This window comes from Labeo rohita, chromosome 18 (genome assembly GCF_022985175.1).
Source record: "Labeo rohita strain BAU-BD-2019 chromosome 18, IGBB_LRoh.1.0, whole genome shotgun sequence".
NCBI classification, from domain to species: domain Eukaryota; kingdom Metazoa; phylum Chordata; class Actinopteri; order Cypriniformes; family Cyprinidae; genus Labeo; species Labeo rohita.
The window spans coordinates 24,527,778-24,546,623 of record NC_066886.1 but is presented as its reverse complement, the minus strand read 5'-3'; the positions used below and the strand labels follow the sequence as shown (position 1 = coordinate 24,546,623).

The window sequence follows — 18,846 nt, the reverse complement described above, 5'->3', positions numbered from 1 at the left end:
ATGAGAGGAACGCTTTTCACATCAGACCTCAGACTTAGAAACACAACATGATTCAAACACACAACCTTCAGATCGGGTGTTAGACATGCTACCGTTACGCTGGTCAATTCCTTGACTTTTTTTTCTGTTAAGTTTTCTTAATTAAGAACATGAATTGGAGCTCTTAATTTCAACTTTCACTTTCACTTGCATTAGATAAAAAAATTTAACTCTCATGAAGTCCTGTGGGAAACACTGCACTGCATTTATTTCCAAGCTTTCCTTAGTCTCTGAGTTCTCTCCACAACAGCTATATTAATAGACACAGATGATTTTATTTATTGCTGGTGCTAATTGTAGAATAATTACCTCATTATTTGTATCAAGACCTTAAATTAGATGTCCAGGTAGTTGAAACCATTCATTAATTAAAAATGTAGCAGTCAGAGCAACTGGATGGAGGGAAAATTACAACGTATTTTGTGTGTTATTTGTGTGCACTGCTAACAGATTATGGGCCCAGATAACGTAACATAGTTTGTGTGTTAAGTCGCCAGGTGCAACGGCAACAAGTTGCAACGGATACTGTGTGTACCCGAGTTTAAATGAGACAAGACGCTAAACATGAGTAGAAGAGAAAAGGAAGCAGTAACAACAAGCTGCTGGTCAAGACTAGCCTTCGATGGAGATGAGAAGAATTAGCAGTTATGGGAGATTACATTTTTGGGTCCCCTTTGTTTGCAGGGACTGAAAGAGACTATTGTAAATGAGCATTCTGATGAGAATGAGGAAGATATGGCGAAAACGCTGAAGCCTGTGTGGAGCTGATCCAATTCCTGGACAACAAGAGTCTGTTGTGGTCATGAGGGAAGCAGCAGATGACAGACGAGCAGCGCTGAAGAATTTGAATATTATGAATATTGTGAATATTTTGCTGGCAAGGGGAAGCCCAGGGTGATTAGCTTGTACTCCAAGCTAACTTCACTGCAGAAGTCGTCCAGCGAGAGTGTTACTTTTAGCTCTGTCATCAGAGCTAAGACTGCAATCAATGCTTTGAGAAATGCGGGTGAGAATCTTAGTGACGGCCTTTTAATAGCAATGGTTTTGAAAGGACTTCCAGAGACATTTAAGCAATTTGAAATTCATGTTACTCAGAGCGATGATAAAATGACTTTTGCTGAATTTAAAACAAAGCTCTGAAGTTATGAGGACACTGAAAATATGCGAGCAACTGCATCCGAGGACAGTTCGTTACAGATGTGTACACATCTGTTTGTTACAGATGTGTCACAGTAGGCCACAGAGCAAGGTCATGCCAGCATAAACAGTGGTACGTTTTAAATCAGTGTAAAAGTACCACTCACCACGATGCAAACTGCAGATGGACAAAGCACAAAAAGTGTCCAAGGAGATGGGTGACAAGCAGTATGTTTTTGGGCAAGTGACGTTGAGATGCAGGAGCATGATGCCAAGAGGGAGAGGCCTAATGGTGGATGCGGGTGCAACTTTACACATCATCATGGACATTTGGAAGTTCCAGAGGTTTTACAGCAGTTTCCAGGCTGGCACACACTGTGTGGAATTGGCTGATGGCACCAGGTGCAACGGGGTCGCCAAGAACAGAGGGGGACGCAGTGATATGTCCCCCAATGCTAAGAAATGTGCTATACATCCCAACATATCCACATGACATCTTTTCTGTGAAAGCAGCCACCTCCAACAGAGCAACAATGATCTTCAGAGAGGGGAAGAATGTTCTGCTACATAGAGATGGTATCAAATTCTCCATACACGTGCACAACAAACTGTATTATTTGCACACAGTAGACAAAGAATTGACCAATGTAAGAAATGTTATGACTTGCAGACTTGGCATGAGATATTAGGTCATTGTAATTATGAAGATGTAATTAAACTGCAGGATGTTGTTGACGGTATGGAAATTAAGAGTAGAGGAGATAAACCTATCTTACGTCTACACGCAGGGATAGGTTTATTCAGACTAGGAACAAAGGGCCAGATGCAAGAGCCAAAGCAGCTCTAGAAATGGTACACATAGATTTAGCAGCTAATCTTTCACAGATGATTATTCCAGTGCAGTGTTTGTATATTACTTGAAAAATAAGAGTGACACAGTGACCGCCACAGACAAATTCCTTGCTGACATGACTCCATATAGAAAGCTTAAATACATCAGGTCTAACAATGGTACAGAGTTCACAGGTAGAGTACCAAGCATTACTAAGTAGAAGCAGTATTAGACATGAGACCTCCGCACCATACTCTCCACACCAAAGCGGTACTGCTGAATGAAACTGGAGAACCTTATTTGACATGGCTAGGTGCATGTTAATAGAAAGTGGGTTACCAAAAACATTGTGGATGTTATCCAGACAGCAGCTGTAGTGAGAAACAGATGTTTTAACAAATCGCACTAAACAGACAGCTTACTTCATGTTTACAGGCAGACAACGTAACATTTCTAGGATGCAGAAGTTTGGGTTAGCGTGTTACGCTTACAAACATGACAAAGGAAAGTTGGACTCAAGGTGTGAGAAAGGTATTTTCATAGGATATGAGAATAGTCCAGCATACATGTATACAGTGATACAAATTGGGCAGCTGCTGTAACTGATAGTCGGAGTACTACAGGTTACTGCATTAGCCTAAATAAAAATGGTCCATTGTTTTAATGGAAGACAAATAGACAGCCTACTGTTGCACTGTCCACTTGTGAGGCTGAATATGGCATTGGCTGCGACTGTACAGGAGTGTTTATACCTAGACAGTGATGGACGAAGTACACAGACCATGTACTTGAGTAAAAGTTGAGATACCTAGTGTAAAATATTACTCCAGTAAAAGTGGAAGTGCTCCCTTTAAACGTCGACTTGAGTAAAAGTATAAAAGTACTTGACTTCAAATGTACTTAAGTATCAAAAGTAAAAGTAATTTGGTGTAATGTAGTTCCAATGTCTTGTCATGTCCTTTATACACTCAATCAAGTCATACAAGGTTAAAAAAAAAGCCCACTAACACCACTCTGAAAATACAATGTTTTCTATTTGTGATATCTGGTACTGATATCTTTTGAAATTATCATAAGCACATCCTACTAAATGGAAACCACATGATTAGGAATAAATAGGGTGGGGGGGAAACCACATTAGACACGTATTTCTTTAACAATTTATTGTTTGAAGTAATGTAGAAATCTTATTCCTTTATCACATGGCACCTTGCTCCTTTACTACATCACAGCTGAGTTGTGCAATAACTTGCAAAAACGGATTTACTCAAGTTTACAAAGGTTTACAAAGTTTACAAAGGATGTCTTTTTTCCAATTTACTAAACATGACTCCTTACAACACAGCTGTATGTCCACTCTATAAACAAATGTTAGTGTTTGCATAAATCACACAAAAACAGAAACTAACACACCACCAGATTTCCCTGAAGACTTACGCAGTATGTAGAACTACTAACTAGTAGTGATGTGCTATAACAGAAGAATAACAGAAATAGCACTGTTAACTGTATGACCTACCTAAAGCTAAAATATTTTTTGTTTAGTTTGAGAAGGAGCTGATTTTCAAAATTTCTGGCATCCAATCTTGCCCTTCTTGGGCTGAAAATCAGTCCAGCAGTGCTAAAGAGACGTTCGCATGCAGCAGAAGCTGGTAAGGCAGTGTTGATTTTAAGAGACAATTTGCAAACCGCAGGATAAGACTGCAGTATCTCTTTGTTGTCTACTTTAGAGGCAAGGTACCCTTCTAGCTGTTTAACACTTTCCTGCCCATGAGTTTTTTTCATGCTTGAAAAGAAGTCATCGTCATCTGAAGCACTTGATCCATTGGCTGGTGACTGGTGAACGTTCTTCCTCCAGATGGTCCTTGATGTAGGCAAGTCCTAATATACAACATATATTGGGACAGATGCCAGAAATCATGTTATATAAATGATAGGGCAATTCCGGTGTACAGTACAGAGGAAAAAGAATGAACTAACTAATTTGGAGCAACATGCACAGTTATGGATAGGCAGCTAAAGCTGACATATGAGGGCAAAGATCAGTTTCTATGCCCCATTAGATCAGCTTTACTTCCCTGGCCACAACTCAGTCTAGATTGTGTCAAATTTCCTTGTTCTTTTTCCTGAACAACATGAACAGCATGTAGTACCTTGAACAATAAGGCTATGGGGTCCATCTACATCAAACTTGCCTTTTAGGCATATATATGAATCCAGGTCACAACCCCCAACCCCCCACCCTTTTAAGTAAATAAACTTATATACATGTGCTTGTTTAGTTTTTTTGTTTACTTTTGTTTTGTGAACTAAGCGCATGACATCTGAAATAAAAATGCCACAAAACATATGTACATACATAGATACATACCTAGGTTTAATAGGTTCTCATCAGATGTCCACGCTGTTTTAAATTTTGGGAGCAGGATGGCAGCAGCAATAAACTCTGGTTCTGCCATCATGTCTTTAAAGCGCTTTTGTAGTCCCTCTAGGACTGCATCCACCAAAGGTTTGCAGTACCTGGAATTAGAGGTGGGGGAAAGAAACTGATACAGTACAATATCACAACATTTACAGTGTGCATTTATACTGAGACAATGACAATAACAACAAGCATCCCAATACTTAATTGTTAAATATGATTTGAGGGTCTTACATCTATTGTGTTCTTGGTCAATGTGTTCATAAAGGCCTCTTTTTAATCATTTTACTAATGGCACACATTAACTTCCTACACGTATGCTATATGAAGTTTTAAGGGATTTGAATTGTGTATGATAAGGAATACACCTTAATAACATGAGGGGAAAGAATCTCTACCTGGAATTTATGTGGATTCGTTCAAGCTTATTGATGAGGAGCGTCAGAGTTGGCAGAAGCCATCCCATCTGAACATCTGTCTCATCTTGAAGAATGTTGAGGGCTTTGGCGAGAGGACCCATGGTTCTGGCAAATTCCTCCAGAAAGGAAATTTCAACTGAACTCAACCTAACAAACATAAAGAACACTTAAGTCTTGTGTGTGTGTGTGTGAGAGAGTGTGTGTTTGTGTGTCTGTCTGTGAGAGAATGAGTGATTGTGTGTGTGTGTCTGTCTATGAGAGAGTGTGTGTTTGTGTGTCTGTCTGTGAGAGAGTGATTGTGTGTGTGTGTGTGTGTGTGTGTGTGTCTGTCTGTCTGTGAGAGAATGAGTGATTGTGTGTGTGTGTCTGTCTGTGAGAGAGTGTGTGTTTGTGTGTCTGTCTGTGAGAGAGTGAGTGATTGTGTGTGTGTGTGTGTGTCTGTCTGTCTGTGAGAGAGTGAGTGATTGTGTGTGTGTGTGTCTGTGAGAGAGTGTGTGTTTGTGTGTCTGTCTGTGAGAGAGTGAGTGATTGTGTGTGTTTGTGTGTCTGTCTGTGAGAGAGTGAGTGATTGCGTGTCTGTGAGAGAGTGAGTGATTGTGTGTGTGTGTGTGTCTGTGTCTGTCTGTGAGAGAGTGAGTGATTGTGTGTGTGTGTCTGTCTGTGAGAGAGTGTGTGTTTGTGTGTCTGTCTGTGAGAGTGTGTGTTTGTGTGTCTGTCTGTGAGAGAGTGAGTGATTGTGTGTGTGTGTGTGTGTGTGTGTGTGTGTGTGTCTGTGAGAGAGTGTGTGTGTGTTTGTGTGTCTGTCTGTGAGAGAGTGTGTGTTTGTGTGTCTGTCTGTGAGAGAGTGAGTGATTGTGTGTGTGTGTGTCTGTCTGTGAGAGTGTGTGTGTGTTTGTGTGTGTGTCTGTCTGTCTGTGAGAGAGTGTGTGTGTGTTTGTGTGTCTGTCTGTGAGAGAGTGAGTGATTGTGTGTGTGTGTGTGTGTGTGTGATGAGTGGTGAGTGGTGACGCTGCTCGGACTATAATTGTCCTCCATTTCCCCTTACTTAAAGCAACTGAATAGTTAAGCAATATTTTCCAAAATTACATATTGGAATGAAAGGTATATTTAAAAAAAGTTACACTTACATTGGCAACTTCAGTGCAGTGCATACAGTTCTCAGGGCCCCTTCTCCTTCATCTTTGATTATTCTCACGATTCTTTCAACAGAGAGAAATAATGAGTTCCATCGTGTGTCGTTTGGCCGGATCAGTTGTATTTTGCATGTTTCCTCTATGATGTCTGAAGCAGTGGAGGATCGAGATGTCTTGTTCCATAAGCCACTGCATTTTGCAAAAGCTGATCGTGACAGTCTTTTATAGGAGTCATTGGAATTGGCCTTGGCTGCATCAACTGTGGCAACAAGGTTTAATAGATGACATGCACAGCGATGATGCTTTGGAAGCTGAAATTGTAAGCCATCATCTTCCATTAAGATCGGTGTTACCTCAATGAAGTCAACATCAACACCTTCCTCTTCCTGTTCATCATCATCACTGCAAGCATCCTCTTTAGTCTCAGTGGAGGCACAGTTATTGTTCTCATCTTGTTGTTGTTCTCCATATTCTCTAAATGCCTTTATGAAATTGGACCCATTGTCTGTGGTGGTTCTAACTATTTTTTTCTCTATGCCAAATTCGCAATGGATGTCATTCAATGCACTGCCCAACACATCAAAAGTGTGTGGCCCTTTAATCCGCCGGCAAGCAAGTGCCACAGAGCACCTCTTCAATGAATCTGGATCCACCCAGTGGGCAGTGACTCCGAGAAATCCTCTCCTTCTTGCACTCCAACAGTCAGTTGTTGTGGCAATGAATTCAATGGAGGACATTGCTTGTTTAATATTTCTCTTCATTTCTTGGGCACCCTCTTCTACTTTCCGGCGCAATGTAGTTCTGGACATCACACGTGAATTAGGCTGTAGCTCTTGCACTAAAGCATTAAACGCAGGCTGTTCTAGCACAGTAAATGGTTGAAGACTCTGAATTACAAAATTTATGACTACGTTGTCTACCTTTGTTTGATTCACAATTTTCGTTTCTCCTAATTTCAGTTGTCTGGAAGTGGAGGGAACTGGGTTTTCAGCTTTTCTTTTTCGAGGGGCTGTCAGGGCATTGTATCTTTCCAAGTGACTTGAATGCTTTCTCTGGAAAGAAAGGGGGAAAAACACATCATGAACATAATATCTTCACAGCAATATATCTCAATTTCATAAATGAAGTGCACATTTCATGTTTTTTTTGCATGTACCAAGTAGGCTGCTGAGAAGGCTGAGTAACTAGCTAGCCTACATCAATCGCAGGCTACTGTTCAAGTAGCTACCAATCAATCATACCTTGCATGTAAACCTAGTCAAATAGAAGCCTAAATGTCCGAAAAATGCATTGGCCTAAATGCATTTTCATCATTTTACATTGAATTTCTTTAGACACACTACACATTCTATGAACGAGCTTGACAAGTAAATGGCATTTTTAGGGGGTAACGTTAGGCTATTTCTAGCCAAGTGCCTTCACTGCAAAAAATGCTTTTCTTACTTAGTATTTTTGTCTTTATTCCAGTCCAAATCTCTAAAAATTATTAAATCAAGATGCATCCACTAAGAAAAATAACCTTAATTCAAACAGAAACAAGATATATTGGCAGATAATTTTGCTTTTTTTAAGCAACAACTCACTTAATTTTGATTTATTTCCCCAGAAAACAAGACATAATATCTTATGGCCTTTTACTTACTAATTCTTGAAAGAAGAAATCGTATGCTTCTGAGGCAGACAGAGAAGGCACTTAAAAATGAATGACTCGTTCTTCCTTTTCACTACTTCAAAAAATTCATTAAATATGGCCATCGGTGCTCAATTTCAATGTCTGGCGCTTCTTCCATTATTGCGTTGGCTATAAACGTGACAGCGAAAAGCAGCAGGCAGGCAGCAGCCATATTAGACAGTAAAGCGCACAAACTGCACGAAACACGACGTTTTCTGATTGGCACACTTGCGGAGCACGTGTACTTATTTTGACCTGTCACTGGTTACGCATGTATGTTGTGGAACGTAAAAAGAAACGACAGGTTTTAGGAAAGTAGTGGAGTAAAAAGTAAGGTTTTCCACTTCGAAATGTAGTTTAGTCAAAGTATAAAGTCTCACAAAACAATGATACTCAAGTAAAGTACAGATACGCTAAAAAGTTACTTAAGTAAGGTAACGAATTACTTGTACTTCGTTACTGTCCACCACTGTACCTAGAGCACTTGCTACAAAACTTTGATGGTCTGAAGTATGAGTCTAAGGTCTATGAGGACAATCAGGGCGCTATAGCCTTAGCAAAAAACCCTGTGTATAGACAGAGATTTAAACATGTGGACATTACCATTTTGTGAGATCTGTAATAAATTAAGGCAGGATTAGTCTGTGTAACTGTGTAAGTTACACAATACTGTGCAACTGACAACATGGTTGCAGATGTACTAAAAAAAGCAGCCAAAATATATATAATGTGTGTGTGTGTGTGTGTGTGTGTGTGTGTATTATGCTCTCATTTGTATGTGTTTTTGTTTTCCCAGTCTTGTTTTTGTTGCTCTGCGGGACAGGCAATCACACTGCAAAGTGTATGTCATGTGACCTAATCAGTGACTGAATGAATGCATGTGCCTGTTTTTGTTTAATTAAAAATGTTCCAGTCAGAGCGACTGGATGATGGGAAAAGTACAACATATTGTGTGTGTTATTTGTGTGCTCTGCTAACACTTATGATCCAGAAAATTAAGCTGGCGCAAATTAGAAGAACCAACATTGTCGACACAGGTCATCAGTAAATTAATTGAGCTGCTTTAAGACACTGTATTTTAACTTTAAAGATGGCAGAAGAAGCTTTGGGGAAAACAGTGGGCCAACTTAAGAGGGAGAGGACCACTGCAACAGTGTTTTACAAAGCAAGCTTACCTTCTCTTCCGAGAGTCAAGCCAACTGATTGAATCTGAACTCAGGAAAGAATTCCAGAAATTCTCCTCTAGTCCAAGAGCACTTTTTGATGCTAATGATGATTATGATGCAGGATTAAAGGCAGAGTTGGAATCGAAAGCAAAGAGTGATGAGAAAGTGGAACTTGAAGTGCAACAGGCCATGGATATTAAGAAGACTGTTGGGGATTGTTAGGCAAAGTTTGAAGAAGTGCGAGAGATTGTCCAAATTAACCTGTGGCAAAATAAAGTTGGGAAAGTTTGTGAGCTTTCTGCCTCAATACCTCTTGCTGGTGTCAACTGTAAAGGATATGAAGACCAACTAATTCACATGGAAAGACTTGTGAGTAAAGCAGTTAAAACTCTGTCCAACTGGGAGTGATGGGTTCCTATAACAGAGAAGAAGGACTTTGAGAGCAGAGTAAAGCAGTTAAAAGTGCAAAACAATATTCTTGTTTCAAGAAACAGTGAGTTTATTACAGCACGTAATGTTAAAAAAAACAACATTAAAAAGTTGAAAAAGTCTGCAAGTCCAATAGATCCAAATATAGCTTTCCAAACTATTCCAATTACACCAGTTGTAAGAATAAAACCTACTAGTTTCTATTATTTAGTGGGATCAAAAGAGATTTCTTCCTCTGGAAGATGGATTGGGAAAGTTTGCAGAAACAAGGAGAACCAGCGCGCCTGTGTTGAGGCAAGAAGTTCTCAATCTCCTCACAAAACGCGCGATAGAAGTGGTCCCGCCCAGCGAGAGAGAGAGCGGTTTCTACAGCCGCTACTTCGTAGTTCTGAAGAAAAGTGGAGGTCTCCATCCAATCTTGGACTTGAGACCAATCAGCCATGCATTATACAAATGCGCATTATACAAACACTGAAACAGATTCTCGAGCAGATCCGGCCCAGAGACTGGTTCGTTTCAGTGGACTTGAAGGACGCATGCTTTTATATCCAGATTGCCCCCCCGGACACAGGCGCTTTCTGAGATTTGCATTCGAAGGCACAGTGTATCAATTCACGGTCATGCCCTTCGGTCTAGCCCCGGCGCCACACACGTTTACGAAGTGTGTGGATGCCACGCTTTCCCCGTCAGAGGCAGAGGTGGATTTGTTTGTGACGGAGAAGAATGCGCATTGCCCTCTGTTCTTCTCTCTGTCTCGCTCCCGTCTGGGTGGGGACGTGCTCACAATGCCGTGGCCAGAAGCCCATCTGTATGAATCCCCCAGTTAAAGATTTAGCCGCAAGTGATGCACAAACTCAGGGAGGAGAGAACATCGGTGCTGTTAATCGCCCCGTACTGGCCGAACAGACCGTGGTTTCCCGATCTGCTGGAATTACTAACAGCTCCCCCGTGGGCGATCCCACTGAGACGGGACATCCTGTCTCAGGCGGGCAGCTCGATATGGCACCCGAACCCCAAATGGTGGAAACTTCATGTGTGGTTGGTGTGCGGTAAACGGTAAGCATGCGCTTATTGTCCCATCGCGTTATGGACACAATCATGGAGCTGTGAGCCCCTTCTACGAGACGCTTGTATGCGCTCAAGTGGGCAGTCTTTATGAAATGGTGCAAATTGAATGGCCATGACCCGGAGAATTGCCCTGTGTCAGACATTCTGGAATTTTTGCAGCAGCGGATGGACGGCGGCAGTATGCCTTCCACTCTTAAGGTTTATGTTGCAGCTATCTTAGCTTTTCACGCCACTGTCGATGGACACTCGACACTCAATAGTAACCAGATTCTTAAGAGGTGCGAGACAGCTAAGACCCCCTCGTCCTCCCACCGTGCCACCCTGGGATCTGGCTCTGGTGCTGGAGGCGTTGACACGCCCACGCCTGCCACTTCAGTCTGTTGGTCTGAAAGAGCTGTCATTTAAAGCAACACTGCCGCTCGCTCTGGCTTCAGTCAAGCGCATAGGAGATTTGCATGCACTCTCCGTGAATGCTGACTGCATGCAGTTCGGACCGGGTGATTGCAACGTCACACTCAAGCCAAGATCGGGCTATGTGCCTAAATCGTTATCGACGCTGTTCAGGGCGCAGGTGATAACGCTCCCTGATTTCACTCCGGAGCTGGCAGCATCAAACGCCACTCCTCATCGTGCGCTGTGCCCAGTGTGGGCTTTACGCACTTACATTGACCGCTCGGCTCACTTTCGTCAGTCTGAGCAACTGTTTGTATGCTTTGGAGGGGGCACCAAAGGGTGGCCCGTCTCCAAACAGCGGCTTTCGCATTGGGTGGTCGATGCAATTGCTTTGGCTTACTGTAGCCAGGGAATGGAATGCCCTATTGGTGTCAGAGGCCATTCAACAAGGGCGATTGCCTCTTCCTGGGCCTGGAATTTCTATCAAAGATATCTGCATGGCGGCTGGATGGTCTTCACAGAACATCTTCGCCAGATTTTACAAGTTGGACATAAGCTCCCTGGCCTCTCAGGTCCTGTCGGTGAGTACAGGCAGCGATTCCACCTGTAACTATCAGCCGATTGGCTCTGCAGGTGGTTTCGAATAGGTCGTATAGGTGAAGCTTGGGGACGGAGTCATCGCCATACCCAGTCTGCGATGCTCGCCTTATTACTAATAGAGAGAGCTGTGTTTTACACAGTACTATCATACCTCCGCTGTCTATATGATACGGCATGAGAATCGGCGAGGCACAGAGCCGTTAGTCTGGCTCAGCTCTCGTTATGTGCACTAGCTTGATTTACTCTGGTGTGCTTGGTACTGGCGCCGGCTGTGGCCGCTCGCTGAGTATGTTGTACTGTTATTGTGCCCGGCCTTACCGCTCACATTTTTTGTTGGCTTTATTATGTTTCATGCTTATGACATATTTTTAGTTGTGATGGGCTGAGGGGATTGCGCTATGTCTTCTGCATAGTACAGCTGCTCTTAACTCCGCCGAGGCTGAGTTTTCTCATCGCTGTTCACACGGCGTTGTTCTATACAGTCCCCAAATGTGTCAGCTTCTGACGCAATGTTGATTGAACTGTTCTTGATAGGAAACGTCTCCAGTTACTGCCGTAACCTCAATTCCCTGCAAGACGGGAATGAGACATTCATTTGATACTTTACAACTTTTTACCAGTGATATTAATTAATATGTAATTATAACTAAAGCAATTAAAATTTTCTGAGGGATCAAAATAAATTACATATAATTATCATATAATTCAATAAGTCATGTTTTAACCTTACAATGTTTTTCTGTTGCATCATTAATGCTATAAATAGAGAAATATGCAACCAAAAACTATGTTTGTCCCTAAAACACTGCTTGCAAATACAAACAGCTGGCCTACTGATACTAAACCCTGAAAGACCATGCTGGTGAATCAGCATCACCAGCTCCATTTTGCTTGAGAACAGCTTGAATATGCTGGTACACTGGCTAGACCGACACCATACCAGCATAAACCAGCTTGGACCAGCACTATACCAGCACAAACTAGCCTGGACCAGTTTGAAATCCATGCTGGTTTATGCTGGATTTTTCAGCAGGGAAAATAGATTTCCATCTACAAGACAGATGAGGGTAAAGAAAGAGCTCATGAACTTCTCTGTTATGGTATACATGAATTTGCTAAAGTGCACAAAATATTTAAACCTAAACATCTGCAGAGATTCTTCCCAGAGGTCAAGCTTGAAGAACTAAAAAGACCAAAAGAGACTGAACTTCTTATTCGCCATAGAGAAGGGAGATTAGCCCCACAAAGAGTGAAAGTTGTGGGGGATATTGTTTTATGGGACAGTCCTTTGGAAAAACTTGTAGGTGGAGCTCATCCAGACTTATTTGAAGGTAGCTGCATGAGTCCGAAACAAAGTTTGCCCGCTCAATGAGAACAGCTGCAGCATAATATGAAAAGAAAGTGAGTGAATTTGAGATTATGCAGGTGATGTCTAAGCCAGTCCAACTGCCCCAAGAAGTCAGGGCTAAGACAAATATTGCAGCTGCCAGCAATCGTGAGTTCTTGGAATGGTGGAAATGGGATAGCATTGGGGCAGCTTGTAAATTAATGTGTATAACCTGTCACTGTGGTAACTGTCAACCAGGAGGTAAGGAAATGACGCTGACCAAGGAAAGAGAGCTCAAATTCATAAAGGAGGGTCTTACCTATGTAAAAGAAGATGTTCATAACAAGTCTCCTCATTGGAATGCGAAGTATCCATGGACCAAAGATCCAGCTTCCCTTCCTAATAACAGAAGTGGAGTAGAGGCAACATTTCTGAGAACAGAAAGGCAGCTCAAAAGGGAGCCAGAGTGGAAAATCACTTATGCAGCTCAAATTCATGAAATGGTGGAGCGAGGAGCAGCAATCAAGCTCACTGAGGATATTATTAATCAATGAAATAGACAAGTGTGGTATATCAGTCATCTGACTGCACCCAATCCTTACTCAGTTGCTACTCCAGTGCACTTGTTTTTGCTGTCCTATGAGATATCAGGAAGATGTATAATTCTGTGTTGCTGGAGGAGAGAGAAATGCATCTGCACAGGTTTTGTGGAGAGGTGATCAGACTGAAGAAATGGGAAAATATGCAATCACCAGAGTTAACATCGGTGACTGACCAGCTGGATGCATTGCACAATTAGCCGTGCGAGAAACTGCAAAACTTGGCAAAGTTTACTCACCTGCATGAGGAGAGCAAAGTCATTGAAGAGGACAGCTATGTAGACATTATGTGAAGTCAGCAGTGGAAGACAGACCAGCTAAAGGATAAAGACACAAAGCCCTTGGTATTGGGTACCTGATGGAGGAAGATAAACTCTACATTATGACGGCAATTAATTTTTCCAAGAGGGAAAAGACAAAATCTTTTTAAAGAAGAGGTAAGAACCAAGACTCCTAATCATCTGACTAGAAGAGAATTACTGAGTCACGTGGCTGGGCTGTATGATCTAATTGGGCTAGTTATGGCTGTCAAGCAAAAAAGAGCTATCCTTGTGGGGAATTGTCTTCTGCTGTATGGCATCAAGAGTTATCCATACAGATATTGTCTGTGACCAATCAACTGAAGGATTGCTGGCATATCAGAGATTTACAGCACAGATTTACAATTGTGGTCAGACTCTGCATCAAATTTCATAGGTGCCAAGTCTGTTCTTAGAGATGTTTATACATTTTTGGAATGGCAAGATAAGGTACAATTAGAAGTCGAAGCAGCAAAGAACAACACAGAGTGGTCCTGGAAAATTTATCCTCCAGATTCTCCTCACAGAAATGGAGCAGCAGAAATGCAGCTATCCATCTGGTGAAGCAAGCCCTTAGAACCTGGGAGGTAATGGATTTCTGTCATGGGGGTTCCAAACTTTCCTTTATACAGCAGCTTATTTGATCAATGAAAGACAGATCGATACAAGGACACAAAGTCAGGAGGACTATGTGGAATATGTGAGTCCAAACTCTCTTCTGCTGGGATGTACTGGTAAAATAGGGGATCAAGGAAGTTTTGAGTTTGAAGGGTATTCATACAAAAGACTAAGATTCATCCAGGAAGAAGTAAATAAGTTCTGGAGAAAGTGTTGTCAGTTGACAGGTCCTAAACTGATTGTAAAGAAACAAGTGTCATACTAAAGAGCGGAATGTTACCGTGGGAGATGTGTTATGGTTGGCTGACCAAAGAGCTCTAAGAGGTCAATATAAGTTGGCCAGAATTGTCAGTGTAAATGCAGATAAAAAAGTAATAGTAAGAGATGTGATGGATAAAATGAATTTAGCCTGAGATCAAAAAAATGAAAACTATGGGTCATAAATACATAGCTCAATGTGGGTGAAGTAAAGAAGCTGATTGGCCAGTGAAATCAGATGGGTCTCATAGAGGCAGGTGTGTGTGAGTACCTGCATGTAGAGAGTTCCATTTGCTAAGTGGTCTTGTTTGTTCTACCGAATTTGGTGTTGCTGGTTAATAAACTAAAGGAGAAAGATTGTGAAATCTTCAGTGATGTACCCAACAAGCTTGGAGTAAACTTTGCATGTGTGGAGTTCGTTGGAGGACAACTGGGAAACTGCAAGTTTTTTGCTATGGCTAGTGGTTTTAGCATTCATATGCTAATTAACCATGTGTGCTAAGCATGTTGATTCAATTTTGTTATTGAACTGCTATGCATTGTTTGTAGTTAAATGAGTCAAAAGATCCTCAGATGTATTTATTGATCTCAAAACTGTGTGTTCTAATTCATTTATATTAATATTTGTGTATGGTTTGTTATTCTGCATGGGTTATTAAGCTAAACCTCTGAATTAAGCACTGAATTTATGCATGTGAATCAAGACGATCAACTTGTTGTGAGAAAGATTTTCAATAAATTGCTTCAGTGATCAAATATCAGATGCATTGAGTTATTCCATGTGCCCCTCTGAAGTTGATTGAAGCCTTTGTCACGTTTGCAGACATTGAGGCTAGAAATCCCTGTATAACTTGAGAGCTACTGCCTGTCTGCCTGTCTGTCTGTCTGTCTGGAAGCTGGTGATCCACTGACAGATGGAGGTGGGTACAGGAAGCTGTGTCTGTTTATTCAGAAGGGTATCTGGGATGATGGTGTTGAAAGCGGAGCAGAAGTCGACAAACAGGACCCTTGCATAAGTCCCTAGTTTGTCCAGATGTTGAAAAATGTAGTGTAGTCCCATGTTGACTGCATCATTCACAGACCTGTTTGCTCAGTATGCACACTGCAGGGGGTCCAGCAAGGGTCTAGTAATGTCCTTCAAGTAGGCCAACACCAGTCTCTCAAATGACGTCATGACCACAGACGTTAAAGCAACAGGTCTGTAGTCATGTGATTTTTGGTTTCTTGGGTACAGGGATGATGGTGGAGCAATTGAAGCAGGAGGGGCTACACCCAGCTTCAGTGATCTGTTGAAAATCAGTGTGAAGATGGATGATATCTGGACAGCACAGGCTTTGAGGCAGGCTGGAGAGATGCCATCTGGGCCTTTGCCTTTCCTTATCTTCTCTTTCCCGAAGACTTTGTGGGCATATTCTTCACAGATCTTAAGTGCAGGCTAAGATAAACCAAACAGTGATCAGAGAGTTCCAGAGCTGCTCAGGGGACAGAGTGGTATGCACCCTTTAAAACAGTGTAGCAGTGGTCCAGTATATTGCCGCCCATGTGATGTGCTGTTTGTATTTAGGCAGTTCATGGGAGATTAGCTTTATTAAAATCACAGAGAATGAAAATGAAAGAGTCCGGATAACGCTGCTCTGTGTATGTGATCTGATCAGCCAACAGTTCCAGTGCCAAGCTCACACATGCATCAGGAGGAATGTATACACTCACAAGAATAAACAAGGAAAACTCCTGTGTTTAATAAAGCTTACAGTTAATAAAGAGAGCTTCCATTTTTGGGAAGTACATCTTTAAAACTGTCACATCTGTACACCAGCCTTCACTGATATAAAAACATAACCCACCACCTCTCGTTTTCCCTGACCACTCGGTGACATGATCCACTCTGAACAGCTGGAATCCCGTTATTCTTTAGCCCGTCGGCAAAAAGTTATTTGTTGTGCTATTTCTGATGTCCAGGAGTTCATTTATAGTAAAGGTGATCGGAAAAAAGTTCCAAAAATAGTAAAAGTACCAAGGAGCTACAGACCGCGGCCATCTGCGGCACCAGCTTGATCATCATACATCAAAAAGTAACTGTAGTATTACAATTATTAAGAGTATTTTAAAATGTAATTTAATCTACACTTTTGTACATTTTTTGGAATCTGACTACATAATCCAGATTACATGTAATCAGTTACTACCCAGCTCTCTGTACTAAAATTCCCTCACATGACTCTTTTACCTGATGTCCATTTACGTTTTTTCAACAGAAGTGTATGAGGTTTAACCCCAATACCACGGTGTGGGTGGCTAAACAGCGTCTCCTGTGTACATTGAGTCAGAATTTGAAGGATGTGCTGAACTACGGCCTCTTCCAATCGGCCAGCGATGGCAGCAACGGTGAATTCTTGGATGAAGAGCATCTTATCGGAGAATATCCACAGCTAACCTGCGAAGGCGTTCCGTCACTGGAGGTACAGGGTTTCCAATTGTTAGAGTATAACGGAAATCATAGCAGAGTAATAAAGTGCATTAGCAGAGCTTTGATCAGTGTGTTTCAAGCATTTTCAAGTAGCTTAGCTTAGGACATCATCACTGACAGTGTGTGTTTTTTTATTCTAAGGTTTATAAATGTTAGTTACCCTGCAACTGCTACAATAAAAACATGAAAAACTTCTTTGTTCCTTTATTCTACAGTTCCGCTACAAAACCAGATTATACAATCAGCCCGGTGTGGATGAAAAGCTGATTGCCAGACTTCACACAAAGGTGAGAGCAAATCTGTAATTTCTTGTTTGTTTTGTGTTAAAATATTAGACGTCATTTTGAACAGTTCATCTTTTTTTAAAATCATTGATGAATAATTCAAAATAACTGAAGGTTTTTGGGGAAGAGAGAAAGATTGGAAGTCTAGTACATTCTAGTACTGTCTGTTTGCATGAAATTTATGAAAGTAAATATCAGTGAGGATTATGTCAACATGCTATGTTTGGGTATTTACACACACACACACACACACACACAATGGCTTTAAGTTTAGTGGCTTCTGACAGATGGATTTTGACATCTATCTTTATTTTCTTTCTTTTTTTTTTTTCTCCAGGCCAGCCTGAGGAGGTTCATAGATTATATCCGACATCATCAGATAGAGAAACTCTCCAAAATGCTTGACCGAGGACTGGACCCTAATTACCATGACATGGACACTGGAGGTACCAGTGATTTTTTTTATTTTATTTTTTTTCTATCAATCTGTGCTTACGATAAGTTGTTGCTTATGATGCATATTTGTTTTCAGTGCCTATTTTATCCACTGTCCTATTTATTTTATTTATTTAGTTCATTTTCTTTTATCACTTTATTCATTGTACCAGGTTGCATTGTTTGTTTGTTTGTTTTTTTATCAGTAAATGGTATATGGTAATAGTATGAATAGTAATGCACACACACACACACACACACACACACACACATCTATTTAGCTTTATCTTTTACATTTATATTTACCTAAATGTTATAGACTTGTTTTCATTAACAACCATTTTTTTACTACTACTTTGATTTTAAAATATGGATGACATTTCTTGTTGTGTACATTTCCCTCCCCAGATCTCCACTCCATAATTTGTCTTCCTCTACCATTCTGTTTTCAAAAAGGCACTTTAACATTAACATTACATTAATGTTTATTTATTTATCAGATGCTTTGATCCAGAGCTACGTGCAAATGAGGAACATAAGCATAACATAACAAGCTCATCACAGAACAATATTCATAGTTCATAGTTCACAATGTCAGGTTTAATAGAAAGCTGTATTAGGAAACAGACAGAGCAGAGGCTAAATGCAGAAAAAAGTAGAAATAAGATTTTGTATGTGTAAGTATCTTTTTATGGTTATGTTCTTGTATAAGAGGTGAGTCTTCAGCAGTTTTGTGCCATGGTTTTCAATCTTTAGTCTTCCTCAGTGATATTTTTTCCATGATCTGCAAAATGAAGAATTTATCTACAAGAAAATGTCCAACAATTTATTAATGGACCTAAAAATCTTATTGTCTAATTGACATGCCAGGTAGATGACACTGGTGTCATTTGTTTTAAAAATGCAACCATGCAGGGAAAATGATTTTGAGTGAATAATGGCTTAAATTGCGATCTTTTCTTTACAATAAGCTATAGTATGGAAATAGAAACACAGAGGAAAGCAAATAGCAGATCTTACGTAGCTCTGTGTGTATTTTATAGAGACACCACTCACCTTTGCGGCCCAGTTGGAGAATATGGTGGAATTTATTAAAGCATTGAGCCACGGAGGAGCTCATCTCGACTTCAGGGCTAAAGATGGCATGACTGCCCTACACAAAGCAGCTTGCTCTAAAAACCAGGCTACACTCAAGGTACACAACTGAATTGAGTTCAATTCCATTAAAATCAGAGATATTAGTCATTTT

The 18,846-nt window shown here is 41.0% G+C and overlaps 1 protein-coding gene across 1 annotated transcript in view; it reads left to right on the top strand.

Annotated features, from left to right (window-relative positions):
• The window catches only part of shank2a (SH3 and multiple ankyrin repeat domains 2a), a 72,550-nt gene that overhangs the window by 11,837 nt on the left and 41,867 nt on the right, over window positions 1-18,846 (top strand). Inside the window, exons 3-6 of the mRNA XM_051134828.1 lie at window positions 16,667-16,870; window positions 17,094-17,165; window positions 17,500-17,608; window positions 18,641-18,792. Of these exons, the coding sequence (XP_050990785.1) occupies window positions 16,667-16,870; window positions 17,094-17,165; window positions 17,500-17,608; window positions 18,641-18,792 (537 nt within the window). The remainder of the gene's footprint in view (window positions 1-16,666; window positions 16,871-17,093; window positions 17,166-17,499; window positions 17,609-18,640; window positions 18,793-18,846) is intronic.